At 31.2% G+C, this 15,111-nt stretch overlaps 1 protein-coding gene across 16 annotated transcripts in view; it reads right to left on the bottom strand.

Moving 5' to 3' along the window:
• PMCA (plasma membrane calcium-transporting ATPase 3) overlaps positions 1–15,111 on the bottom strand; it is a 121,405-nt gene that overhangs the window by 21,858 nt on the left and 84,436 nt on the right. For 13 of the 16 annotated variants that reach the window (XM_085201925.1, XM_085201922.1, XM_085201923.1 and 10 more), the window contains 6 exons: positions 7,551–7,751; positions 5,516–5,636; positions 4,686–4,851; positions 2,566–2,659; positions 2,084–2,200; positions 292–333 (listed from right to left, as the gene is read on the bottom strand). In XM_085201925.1, the coding sequence (XP_085058051.1) occupies positions 292–333; positions 2,084–2,200; positions 2,566–2,659; positions 4,686–4,851; positions 5,516–5,636; positions 7,551–7,751 (741 nt within the window). The remainder of the gene's footprint in view (positions 1–291; positions 334–2,083; positions 2,201–2,565; positions 2,660–4,685; positions 4,852–5,515; positions 5,637–7,550; positions 7,752–15,111) is intronic. The other 3 variants (XM_085201928.1, XM_085201929.1, XM_085201933.1) reach the window with 1 other exon arrangement.

Here is a 15,111-nt window from a genome sequence, read left to right as displayed (position 1 = left end):
CAAAAATACTTGGTAATAGAAATGGACTTACAATTAAGATGCAGTGACATGTTTTAATATGAATAATTATAACAAAATTGAATTCTGTGCAATTTGATGAAAGTAATCGTTATATATAAATCATTTAGTATCTTTAATTTATTTACAGCAGATATATTTAAAAGAGACTGATACACCCGAGGACAGTATAGTGTTAAAATAATATAAAATTTTTCAACATTTATCGAAACATTACTCTCATCGAGTGTACTGGGGCTAGAAAAGCGGGGCTTAGCATAGGATGCTACTTACCTGTAAGACTCTTGCGCTGTCCCTTCTTCTGCTTTTTAGCTTCTACACGATGAATATCCATGGGAATATATCCAATAGTTATATGGGTCATACACATTTATGACAACGGATATCATTTAACATCATGCAGTCAACACGACAGATACACGATGCAGTTTAAATGTGTATGTTGTTTTTTTTTATGTAAATTTCGTCGACGATGGAGGGTGTGCGGCGGGCCGGGGGCGGGGGATGGAGGAAAAAAAATTTGGATGTCATTGAACGGGTCGCTATATGTTGTAGTGGCGCTAAGTCGCCACGCCCAAGCATTTGGCGTATACTTTTCCCGGCCTCAAATGCATAGGCGTTGGCGTCTAATATTGCGATTACGATATGCTATCAGGATTTTTATATTTATATTTGAACTGAAACGAGATTATTTCATGTGATACACTGTTTGAAGGGTGATGGGGAAACTACGGGGGTATAACGTACCATGCTTGGACATCAGGCTATTAGTCAAACACAACACGAACAACGTCCACAAGACAGTACAATGGGTGACCTTGTACTATTTATATTCGTTGAAAAATCGATTCGAAATAAAAAAATAAAATAATCTCATGACAGTGACAAAACTGGTGAAAGTATGTATGCTCTCCCTATCAATAACGAACTAAATTCATATAATAGTGACTAAGTGGTTAGTTGAACAGAACACAATGAAAGACATATAACAAAATATATTATAACTATGTTTCCCTTTAACCAATAAAAAACAAACAAAAACATTGTATTATTTCACCAGTTTCGCTAAAATCCCATAGGGGAGCGGGAGTGCGGTGGCAATGGTACCATGTGTCTATGCAACTACACTCGCCACGATAATGTTTGACAAATGCCATTCAAAATATAAATCTAGATTTAAAGATATAATTTAAAAATTGTATTAATATAATTAATTATATTGGTAAATTGGATAAGGCTTGTAATATTCGAATTTTTTAATAAAGTGTTGTTATCTCCCCATTTTTTCACCAAGAAAAAAATTGCAGTATTATATATTTTTTTTACATATAAAATTAAAATTTGCAGTATAAGTTATTCATAGAATAGGTTATTCATAAAAAAACAACTGCTATACAAGTTTTTAGTTTCATTTGTCAGCCACCATCAGATCGCCCTAGTCAAGCATACCAGTACAATGCTCATTTAGGGTCGGCCAAGCTGAAATCAACTCTAAGGTCCACTTTCGAACACCCTAGCTAGCAGCATCCCAAAGCTAGGCAAAGCTACACACGCCTAAATGAGCAGTGTACCTCTAACTATTGTTACTCTAAATAATTTATACTATTATAGATACGTCAATAGTGAAAAAGAATATTTTGTTTAAATATTTCTCAATCACTTTACGTATTCAAATCTAAATACAGATTATATAATTCAAATGGAAAGTCTTACTAATCTATACATGTAATAAGAACGTAACTGATATGCCTGTTCATGAAATTTATATACGAGAAAACCTGTGATTTGAACTTGAATCCAAAACATTTTTTTTAGCTGTTTGTCTGTTAGTTTGTGCACGCTAATCTCAGAAACGACTTAATCTATTTAACTTTTGTGTTTTGGTATGTTTCCTTTAGATTTAGTGTTTTTTTTTATTTCAATCAGTTCATAAATAAAAAAGTTATAGTTAGTTATATTATATATATATATTTTTTTGAGCTTATATTTTACTTTTAAAGGCTTTCCATTTGAACTAAAAACCCTTTTACCAAAGAATAGCGTATCTCGTATAACAAAAACTGACCTTTTTTCATTTGCTTGATCTCCTTCTCTTGCTTGTCGACCGCCGCGCCGAGGAGAGTGAATATGATACCGGCTTGAGAGTTAACACCGACCGCCGTCACGAGCATTTTACCGGACCCTATTTAAATTTTATATAATGTATGCTTTACGTGTTTTAGTTTAAAATTAAGAATATTTTATTGTATGTTGAGTGAAACAATTTAAAAAAATAAGTTTTTTCAGTTGGATTGTTACAATAATTTAATTGTAATAGTTAGCTCATACATACAAAGGTATTATACAAATTTTTGTCGCCATCACCGGCTAATAATAATATTTACTAGAAAAAATACAGCTTAAGAGTTAATAAGTAAGAAATCCAACCAAAACTCAAAAATAATTAAACTATAAATATCATAAATTACACCTATTCACATAAAATTATACAACTTTCATAGGACGACGACGAATAAAGATAAAAGTAAAACATATATTCCAACATACCCTCCATAACGTGAGTACCGGATAGCACCATGGGATCAAAAGATTCTCCCTTCTTAACATGGTCCGATTCACCCGTCAGCGACGACTCGTCGATCTGGAAACATTAATGTTTTTAAAAATACTTAAATATTATCATTTTGTATGTTACTTGAGTATTTTATTATATGGTCAGCTTCACGCAAGGTAAGCAGAAGGAACCTAGTGTTACGACACTCCTTTCAATACGGATGTATATTATACCGTATTACGAGACTCGCATTTGAAAATGTAATACTTAAAAATGTCGAGATAGTGTTATAACTACCATAGTTCTCACAAAAATCAAAATACTTTTTAAATACAAATATTGATTCAATTCTCGCCTTTTTAAATTTTAAACAGTATAATTGAGAAATTAATACCACCCTTTGGAGGAGGTACCTACTCCATAAAAATTATGTGTAGATAATTAATTACTAAGGTACTAGAAAAAATATTCAAAATTAAACTCAATTCGAGATCTTATAGTAACTATAGTTATTTATTAATGAAATTGTGACATAATTTAGTTTCACAATTGGTTAATAACCGCACAACATCCTTTATTGCTTTTTCGCTTGTTAAAATTATATAATATGAATTTGTATTAAAAACATATTGTAATACTGAAATTGAAATAAGCTTTTAATGACTAAGAAAGCGATAAACAAAATTGATTATAATCTATAAGTGTTTGCGTCAAACGTGAATTAAAATTGGATTTATATGATTTTATTTATAAGTATAGATAAAGATAATATATATTCATGGCGCATGGTGGCGCGCAAGCAGATTTAATTATTTTCATTTTCCCCGCTCTGGCCACAAAATGCGACGTTGACATTCGACACTAAGCATTCAATGTCTCGAAGTAAAAGCGGAGAAAGATATGTTTGAACGTAAAGTTTTCTCAGGTTACCATTCTCTATGGGGAGTAAAAATCTGTAGGTAGGTATAAGCATAAAAAAATATAATTATATTATTATTTATATATTATTAACAATTAAATAATTATATATATTTTAAATAATTATATATATTTTATTAACAATTAAATAATTATAATAAGATAAAAATACCGCATTCCCTTGGCCGTTATCAAATCACTGTATTGCTATCTCTTTATCTGGACTTGAAATTGACGCAATTCGTAACGAGGTGAGAGATAAATAAGTAAATATGTTTGCACGTTTGTTTTATTATTACATAATATAATGTGTGTTGCAAATGTTCTTTTGAAGGTTAATCAAGGTGCTTAAAGATTGTATCTATTAAAAAAATCATGATTCTCTTTAGTAGTTTCCATAAAGTTACACAATTAATATAGATATGAGAGTAAAATTAGCAGCTTCACGATTCTCCCAGTACGAGGGAACCTTTTGTCAAGATATCCAGGTCAGACATTGCGTGCTAGGTGGCAGAACTACCCCGAGTGAGGATCGAACTAAAAACCTTCGTATTTACAGTCCATCATGTGTGATGGATGTCCCAAAGTGCCCGCCTCTTAAAAAAATAATCGTTTTATATACAAATGCTATTTTCTTCATCTGCATCACATGTTAAAATTTAAATACAAGCTACGTTTCATCAATATTTCCATAAACTTATAACATTGCAATTTTCCTAAATTCCAATGAAACAAAACAAAAGTTTCATATCGATAACTCAATATTCGATTATCTGTTATTACATCGATACTAAAGTAATCTACGCGTTACTGTACTGATAGGCAGCGTGTTGGAATTATTAAATGCCACTGGAATATGGTGCAGTATTTTTAAAAGAAATCGGATTTTAGATTATATTTTTTTAAATGTCATTGTTTTCTTTTATGACTAAAATGATTACTTTAATAGCATAGTTTCATTGTATATGACTTATATATAGATAATATATATTATCATTTTAGCAACAAATTCTTGCAACGCTATTTGGGCTTGCAATTCGATTTACTTGAATATTTGAACAATTGTGAAGATCCACTTTAGTAATTACATATTGATACTTTTCAACAAAATATATGAGAATATTCACATATTATAAATTTTCGCATAAATTTTAACAGCCCCCTTAATAAAGAAAAACACATAAAAATCTTTTACCTTAAGGTCGTTACTCTGCAGCAGTAACCCGTCAGCGGGCAGCAGGTCCCCATATTTGATCTGGCATATGTCACCCACGACTATTTCGCTTATCGGTACTTGACTCACTTCGCCGCTTCGTATCACTGCGAACTTGTGTTCACCTTCTATCCTCGATTGGAGCCCTCTGGAATTTTTATTTGACAGAAATAAGCATAGAAAATTATCAATAATAAGCATTGAAAATTTATAATAATAAGCATTAAAAATTAACAATTATCAAATTGTTCATTTCCTATGCTTTGCTAGTTTTACTACTAGATGTAGGAGAAGTTTACCATATTTACTTACAATGCAAACATAGATAAATTCAAATTCAGCAACTTGAACTGCAATTCGCTGGTATTATCAACATTATTTAGCACATCTCGCATTTCGAAGATGTTACTTCATAATTTACGAGTACTATTAATTATAGGACAAATTACAAGTAAAACAATCATTTATAAATCGCTCTGGTATCGAGGCAAAGCGCAGTGTTAAGTTCCGCCACTCAACATGCCATTACTCGAGAATTTGGCGAAAGGTGGGGAACGAAAGTGTCTTAACGGAAGCTAAAAAAACAATCTCTTTTTACTCGATAAGAAGACAGCTTCACGCTTTTTCCTGCAAAACAGCGGAGGCAGAGAGAACCTGCCTACGTTTTGAGCAGTGATTTTTTTCCACCAAAGCGGGGAAAAATGAAAATGATTCCCTAAGTAAGAATCGAACTCGCAACCACGTGTACATCAGAGCTTTCCCCTGCAAAGTGAATGATGCATAAAAATACAAAGAAATCCAAGGCTGCTCACCTAAATTGCCTCTCTTTCGTGTAATCATTGAACGCTGTGACTATGACGACAACTATGACAGATATTAAGATAGCCAGACCCTCGATCCATTGGTAGTGACCTTCCTCCTCGTCCAAATGCGCTGAAATATAGTAAGATCTAGTAAGAAATTATACTTTGATTGGTTTCTACATCAGAAAACTAAGTTCTAAATTTGTAATTTTTGATGAATATTGGTTGTAATTAAATTTTATATTTTATTCATTTACGTTCAGATTATTAATAATTTAATCTTTTTAATGAGATAATTAAAATATTTTCCATCTTTTGTTAATATATCAAAGGGCAATAATGAGCAAATAATTATTAATTGGTTTGATTTAAAATGGAATCCTGAATACAAAGTTAATGCTTTTAAATCTATCGTGTATTTAATACATATTAGCGCATTAGTCCAGATCACTGGTTCCGGATAATCGGGTGGCAATCTGTTCAACCAAATGATCAACTGTTTGCAGTAATGGGCACTGGTAATATCTATCTGTACGATCACTTGAAAGTAAAATTGGCGTTCTTGGTCATATAAATTATCATTAAAAATAGATAAATCTATTATAAAATATTTAAAATTAAGTCATACTATTAATAATTTTGCTTTAGAAGTATTTTTTACTATTCATGCCAATAATGAAGAAAGAAGTCGATAGGAAAGGTTTGCGTGTAGTTTAAAATAGTAAAACGGTAGCGTTGTTGGGGCAGTAATTTATTCGTGTAACCTAAATATATATTAATATCATATTATTTAAACGAACAATTACCATAAGTCACTGTAATCTTGTAACAAAACCTTGAGATATAAAATTAAAAGGGTTTTTTTACAATCATGAACCAAGTTGAATACGCACGTAATCGCTAAAAGTACAGATTGTCACGTACTAACTAACAAACGTTCACAAAACACGACCGTAGCTTATAGCATAAGCGGGTGGGAATTAATCGGAATGGACAGAGCCGGGGTGCATATACTACTAACACGTGATCTACTTTTGGAAGCAACTAATAAACATATGCCATTTAAAACCATGGTATCTCGAATTAAATTAAATATTTACTAATATTAAAAAGACTATAAATAAATTTAAATTGTAAACAAACTCGAGATCAATGACCATGGTAAGAAATTGAAAGAACGATAGAGGATTGATAGAGATGAGGGAGTCGCTACAACTGATAACAGAACTGTTGCAATCACAGAACACGCTTCCGCCCGATCGGTCAATGCGACACACTAGGGAACGAGCAAGGTGCAGGATGTACAAAAACCATTATTTACATGTACATGGTCTTACCAGGGTCGTCTAATGTTTCCATATTGTTATTGAAAAGAGAAAATACACTCATTAATTATAAATATTTACAATGTTTCTACCTTTACTCTCTATCTCCGCTAAACCAAAAACTAAGTTAAATTAAACTGAATATTGGGAACTCTATTAAAAGATAATGATTTAAGTAATACTGGCTTTCATTAGTTTGTAAATTTTCAAGCTAACGTTAGGCAGTTAAAGAAAATATACAAATGCAAATTTTGTATGATATTCAAATAGTTCTATTCAAACTGAGGACAGAAATAGTAACTCGGGAAAGTTTGATAAGTTTCCTAACTGTGCATTGTTAATATCAAATAATCAAAACTAACATATTTGAAAGTTACGGTAGTTTAAGTCAAATTAAATTTCAATTATGGGAAATCTGTCAAAATATTTTAACGAAATACTTTATTAAAATAACAAGATAAAATATTAAACGCATTTCTTTTAGAATAGATAAAATTGTGAATGAGAAATTGGATGTCTGCCCTTGGTAACATTTATGATACACAGAGAACACTCTACAGACATTTACGTTTAAATAAATTTATTTTCTCGGCAACATTATTAGTCAGTAATCTTAGTAGAAGTACATATCTGTCATATTCTTTCATGTACTTATTTTAACATGGTGGTTAACACTGACAACATAGACAAATGTGAATATATAATATAACGAAACTCACCAATATCGGATTCGTCTTCGGACGGTTTGTAAAAACTCAACCCTAGCGACACCACGGCAGCTACTTCCAATATAATAAGTGTAACGTCCTGCAACGCCTCCCATACTAAAGTTAGGAAGGTTTTGGGAGGTTTCGGCGGTATAAGGTTCGAACCGAACACCTCGCGCCTGTGCTGCAGGTCCGCTTTCGAACCGCTAAGACCTGTAGACAAAATGAAAGATTAATTAATATACGAAAAAGAAGTTACACAGCTGTTGCAATATGTACTTTTTGTTATACAAAATATTTAAGTATTATTTTATATATTTTTTCGAATATGCTTACAGAAACAGCTCCCTATTGATTGTATCAATTAATATGTATAAGGTAAAAAAATCTTTCTATAGACAAACTATATATTATATTTCAGTAGTAGACGTTGAAAAGAATTCTCATAAACAATTCAAAGTCTCTGGTGACGGAAATAGATAAAATCACCCATCACAATCACAGCGAGGGAAAATTCGTCGGGATGGTAAAACAATATTTTTGGCGTAACACCAAAATAGCCACAATGCGGCATATAAATAGGTTACATGACATGAAAATATTCCCGAAAGTATGCCAGTTTGTCGCATATTTACTGCCGTAAGCAAGATTATCATATGTCTGGTACATCTATAGAGCAAATTGAGCAAAAATATGTCTTCTTTGTTTAATTAAAGGTCAGTTGTGACATCAATAAAAAAATAAATAAAGGCAAAAGGTTAACTACGAAATAGTATATGATAACCCCGTAGCAATTGTGGAGGAATAGTGAGGTAATCGTTTAAAATTGAAGGGCGCTAGTCCTTGAACGTCGCCGCCTAGTCGACCTTGCAGTTAGGGCACGAGGCGGGGGACTTTTATAAGAAATGGAAATGTTATTTCCGCCCTTCTTCCTTATATTCGTTATAACAGAAAAATATTTTAAATCGAGATCAAATAAACTTTATCATTGCTATCACAATAAATTTAGCGCAGACTACTGGAATTAGGTTGTAGCTGAAGTTGATGTTTTTGAATGAAATCGATATAGATAATATAAATATATCAATCATTATAGCCGATCAGTGTCTTATATTTTTGGGATACAATTTAAACAAAACATCAACTTCATACTTTTATACCATTTATTTGTTTTATTTCTGAACTGATTGCTATTATTTTAAAAATATATCTAGAATGAACGTAGATTGTGTTCGCAGCAATATTTATATTTTAATAATTTATACATACATAGAAGTAAACGAGCAAAAGAGCAAACATTTGTGTCAAATAACATCTAAACGAAACTCCATTAACTCGATTGGCGGTTATTTAATGCCTACTAATTGTTATGATGACGATGTGACAACTGAATTCATATTTAGAATATGCTTTAATATTCATAATTACATTACAATTTTGAATCTATTATTATATCCAAAGTACCATTTTGAAACAAATATAATATAACTATTGATAAAAGGCATAAACAGAAATATACGAATGTGTGATTTGAAAACGTGTGGATAACGTTTAATAATAATATATTCATTGGTATCTTAGTTGAGGTGTTCCAAGTTAAAAGAAGTTACATTCCAAGGTTAAAAGCGTTAGTAAGTTTGTAATTTGTATATTTAAGTACTTGATAAAGTTATCAAAATTACTTAAAACGCTCTATGAAATCATCACTTAGGAATATAGATGATCCTGAATTACTAAAATACACAATATTTTATATTCTAAGTATATATTTGATAGTCGCTAACCAAAAGTGAATTAGTGATAAGGATACTGTCAAAACTATTTCACCCTAATTCACCTATAAAAGTAAATAAGGAATTTGGTGAACGGGACGTGAACAATTATGTGAGTGACGTCAACGGATGGTGATAACTGGCTCTCAATTTAATTTGCGTCAACAGTTAACTAATTTGTTATTGACTATGAGGACAAAGTAAATAATAGAGGTATAAACTTTGGCGTCGCTTAAATATTGTAGGTAGAGTTATAAACGAAAGAATATTTAAAATTTAGAATAGTCTGTATTCTGCTCCTTTAGACTATTATGTTCTAAAAGAGAACTGAGTAGCCAGGTTAATTAGGTTGGACCTAGTAATCCAAATTCGTCGTGAAGTGAAGATGACATTATGATTATCTTATATTAAGTTAATTATATCTAAATCTTTATAAGCATATTACATATAGAAATATGTTAGCAAATTTAATTTTCAATTGAGAAAAAAAAATAACTTTAATTTTCTTTGTTTAAATATATAAAATTTAAATATTTCCATTAGCCATTTTATTATTGAAAAATAAAAAAAATATTTTAAACTCAAAATTAAGCACGTACTCATAAGCTAGGTTTATTTAATATCTTTTTAATATATAAACACTAAAATAATCTTATCAACCGTAATTTCTATACAGTAGTAATCTAATTAGGGCATAAAAATATTAATTGATTGAAAAAAAATAGTACGGATTATTGTTCAATCAGTATTGATTTGATAATACTTCTATTATATCGTAACCTAGTTTCTCTTTCATTCACGATAAACCGACAGTTGACGCTGCAGTCTTTACCTCAATATAAGTAATTTATATTAGTTCCAACCAAAGCAAAATATTTGTACTAATAAATAAAACCTAGTGTTAAGACACTCCGTTTTCCACTTTCTGCTGCATTCTAGAGGCATTGCGATTGATTTGTACTAATGGGTTTCGGTTTAAAAGATTTCGTATTTGATATTTGAAGTGGAGCACACTTTCATATATATATGAAGTAAGGTGAAAGTGCTTTTGCGCTACTTGTTTTTAATTAAATATATGAACAAGTAACATATCATTTGCCTTATTTAGAGTTATCAGTTTTAGGTAAGGCGAGTGTTTATGATGTAACTCAATTATATTTTTACGAAAATTCTTCGCATTTCACGATTACAGAATAAACACAGTAATTAAATTGTATTTGTTTTACTTTAATATAATTACGATAAATAACTTAAAAGTATTTTGTACTGCAAGATACAACATGTTTTACTACAAGGAAAAAATCTCTTAAGTGGCAACAAAATTAAGACAATGGATGACAATAAGACCATAAAACGGCAGGATATTAGTGCTATGTCTTAACTTTCCACGAAGTACCTACTTACTTACAACTATGACGCAAGACAGCGTACGTAATGGTCCCACTGGGCGTTGAACCTACTACCGTTACAAGTTTATTACTTTCTGACAAAGCTTCAGAGAAAAGCTTACATTTCTCTGAATTCACGCATGTAGATGAGTTATTAATAACAAATTGTCAAATGCGCATATAACTACTAATACTACATTCAAAACAATTTCTTTTACTCGCTATGTTGAGACATAATGATGAAATAAAAGTGTTTGATGAGACACATTAATTACTTAAACTAACAAGCGTATAAAAGGAATATAAGCCCTGTTAAGTTACATCTTAAGACCTTTTAAATATTCATAATATACTAATGTCTTTTATGTCACTACTAATGTCACGCTGTATCCCGCACAGTAGGCAGAGGGAACCTGGGAATCTAATGTTAAGATATTCCGTTTCAATCAAGATACTCCGGTTGCCCACTTTCCGCCGAATTCTGGAGGCATTTTGTGTTAAGTGCTAGATAGAAAAGACCTTTTTGGTCATACAATACACTTGGCACAAGAATTTGTAGATAAAATGTTCACAAATAAAAAGATAACGTTTTTAAATTTAGGGCTAGAGCGTTAATTTTTCTTAAAGTGTAATTAAAATTTTATAATATAATAGAAACATAACATTTTCCAACAAAGCATTTATACGCTATATCTACAATGCAAAAATTGTTCCCAGTAACATTACTCAGCGTCCAAAGTTGGAATGCAACAGTGAATTGTTAGAAAGCAGAATAAGTTATTTTTAAAGTACGCGCGGAAGAATAGATAAGAGAAATGAACATTTATAACGTTTATTCTACGATCTTTTAATTCTTCAAAGTTTTCAAGAAACACGCGGAAATGGATAAAAATGTTGAAGCTGAAATGAAAAAAGATATATTTAATTGTTCTTAATTTCTTCTAATTATTATAGTTTAATCACCTTGACCGTTTTCTCAAAGCAAATATAGTAGTGTATTATAAAAGCTATAACTGAACACAATTTTATTTGCTAACCAAAAAGACATATTCCCAATGGCGATGTGAAGTGCTAAAAGCAATTAACGGTGGCAGCAAATCTATTGTTTTTATTTTCCCCATTCATAAATTGTTCATTCGCCAGTAAAGCTCTAGGGTATATACTCGATTACAAAATTTCTACAGTCGCCTTTTTAACTGCGGTTGGTATATGTAAAAGTTGAAATACAAAATACTGATGAGTAGGTACTATATAATATGTATACTTATATTAAAATCGGATGTAAATTGACAAATTAATATCACAGTCAACATAGATTTTCGCACAGATAATTAAAGATGAACCATTTCCACAGGTCGTTTAAGTTCAAAATTCTTTTGACGAGATACAAGATTGAGGAAGCGTACGGGGAACTAAATATATCTTTTACACGAGAAATATGGATGCGTACTAAAATATGAATTTGAAGACGAAACATGATTCATAACTGAACTAACGAAGTGAATTTTAGGTCATAATAAAATTGAGAAGAATATGATGTGTTGACAACCACAAAAGCAAGTATTAAGAATTAGATATTTAAATAAACTAAAAGTTTAAAATTTTTAGGTAATTTTCAGTACAACAAAGACTGGAAATTAAAAAAAATATTGCAGATAATCATTTTATAAAATCCAATGCTCACTCTACAGTTATGATCTCTGAAGTCCGAAACAGGTAAATCCTCTTACGTTCACGTCGCATCGTGTAAGTGAAACAAAATCCTCCACTAATGCGTTCCTATTTCCATCAGGTGTATGAGATGGGTTGCGAAACTAAATTGCTTTTCGAATGCCCCATGTGCCTTAATGAAAGACCGTTGGTTAAATAAAACGAATGTACTGCTTCAATATGCGGTCTGGTTTCTGGGATGAAGGGCTTTAAGGCTGGATGTAGTCATAACTTAGTAACACTGTAAGTTTAATTAAATATTCTATTTTCATGTTCATTGTTTAAATAAATTAAAATATTTTTTTAAATGAGTGATTGGTGAAGGTTCTTCTTTCCTCCGGTTCGGTTATACGTGTAGGTGTATGAAACAAAAATGTATTATTTTTTTAAACTAAGAAAGATTGAAATATTTAATATTATTTCTAAATTTATTTGATAAAAAACATATATATTCAGAAGAAAAAACAGCCTATAATTACAAGTGAAATGAATAACATAAATATTAGTCTAATAATACTTCAACAAATTCGGCAGACGATCTAAAAATGTCTGCCGTTCCTGACGTCACAGACGAAAGAACTTATATTTTATAATTATTATTATTGTATGAGATGTCAACATAACGTCGAAGGTAGGTATGTCTGGAAGTGATCTAACGTCACATTGACGTCTGCAAAACGTCGGAACCGCAAAGACGTCACCTTAGGAGATAAAAGGTGAATTTATGTAGCTCGGTAACTCTTGAAAGGGCTGTGATCTCAAATAGCATTAGGAATTTTATACGACACGTGTACTTTATTTTTATACTTTAGAATAACCTTCGATAATTACATAAAACGTGTTAATTTTTTCAAAAATATGTAGAGAAAAAATATTTTTACTATACTACTATTTTTAAGATATTTTTCGAATATTTTGCAACACGGGTCTTATCACATCACATGACCAAATATCTTAGATTCCTATTTAAAAGTACAACTGGGATATTTGGCACGGGAGCTTGCAGTGAATGATAAATAGCCACAATCTTTTACCAATACGTACACAGCATAGGTACGGTCTGTAAGAAAATCGTGTTGTACCAAACATTAATCGAGATAGACTAGTGAAGGCGTGCCAATTTTATATCAACCAAGGTGTTAGATCTTCCTCGTTGCCTTCTGCCTTTAATCAAAGCGTTTATACAACTGTAAGCCAATGATCTGTCAAAGGTCTTGCTCACTGGTTCTATTCGCACTGGCAGAAACGCCTGCCAAAGGGCTAAAAGTAATAACATAGTGTATACTTATATGACGGAGTATACGAAGTTTGGCAACGTAATGCCGAGTCTCCGAGCAAGGGTGTTGAAGCGTAGATATTAATTATGTATATTATTTTACTATATGATATTAAATTATGTCACAAGCCAAGACGTAGGATTGACGAATATACGTGGAATAGAAATAGATTTGTTGTAACAATGTGATAGATGCTAACAATAAACGAAATCGTGATGGGCCTCACGTGAGAGATGCATGTAAAGTACGACCAGATAAGCTTGCCAAATTTTAGTATATTGTTTTTGTACTGTAATTAGTAAGCCTATAAGAACCGAGCCTATATGGATACATATTATGTAAAAGTAACAGAAATAGTTGACTATTTTTTTAATAAAAAGAGAAAAATACGAAAAAGTATTTAATAATTTTCTTTCTTTTAAAATTTTATAGAATATACTGGTTTTTATTAGTTATGAGTACAAAACGCAGCAAAATGCTTCTTTTGAATAATATTTTTTTTAATATTCTTCTCTAGACCAACTACAAAAAGTGCTTGTGGAAATAAATGTCATGAAAGCAAACGCCAAACTGTTTATTGTATTATTATATTATATTTATATTGTTTTTGTACTGTAATTAGTAAGCCTATAAGAACCGAGCCTATATGGATACATATTATGTAAAAGTAACAGAAATAGTTGACTATTTTTTTAATAAAAAGAGAAAAATACGAAAAAGTATTTAATAATTTTCTTTCTTTTAAAATTTTATAGAATATACTGGTTTTTATTAGTTATGAGTACAAAACGCAGCAAAATGCTTCTTTTGAATAATATTTTTTTTAATATTCTTCTCTAGACCAACTACAAAAAGTGCTTGTGGAAATAAATGTCATGAAAGCAAACGCCAAACTGTTTATTGGGGCCTTAAGTAATAACATGTTATAAATGCTGCCTTTTCTATAGATTATTGATTAACGTTAAAAAATCGTAAGTTTCTTACGCATAAATATTATTTTTAGTTATACGGTTAAGTATCTCTTATCTATTAATTTATTGTCACCAAAAATATTGTAAAGAAAAACTGTGTTTCCAAAGCAATTTAAAGTTTTCCGGCAGTGACCTCGTGATAGCTTTCGATATCATGAACCGCCTGTTTCGGACGCTCCCGACCTATTTCAGTCCGCCGCTAGCGGAGCTACATTTTAAAACAATGAAGTGAGTGCGCAAGAACAGGAAAGGTATATTTCCAGGTTGTAAGACAGAGTGGGACGGAAGCTTGGGCGGGCGTCACGCAGGGAGATCACATAGTACCCGCTGAGTTCTATTTTTGCCCGTCGCAAAACATGTCTCGGAATTCGTTTCTATGTGTCTGGGAACATTAGAAATCATGTGACTAATGATTCGAAACTAAGAAAAAAAATCATGTAGCCAAATACTTTGGC

This window comes from Heliconius melpomene, chromosome 18, assembly GCF_056956725.1.
Source record: "Heliconius melpomene rosina isolate 202511_hmr_F chromosome 18, ASM5695672v1, whole genome shotgun sequence".
Classification (NCBI taxonomy): Eukaryota; Metazoa; Arthropoda; class Insecta; order Lepidoptera; family Nymphalidae; genus Heliconius; species Heliconius melpomene.
This window is presented reverse-complemented; position numbering and strand designations above follow the sequence as displayed.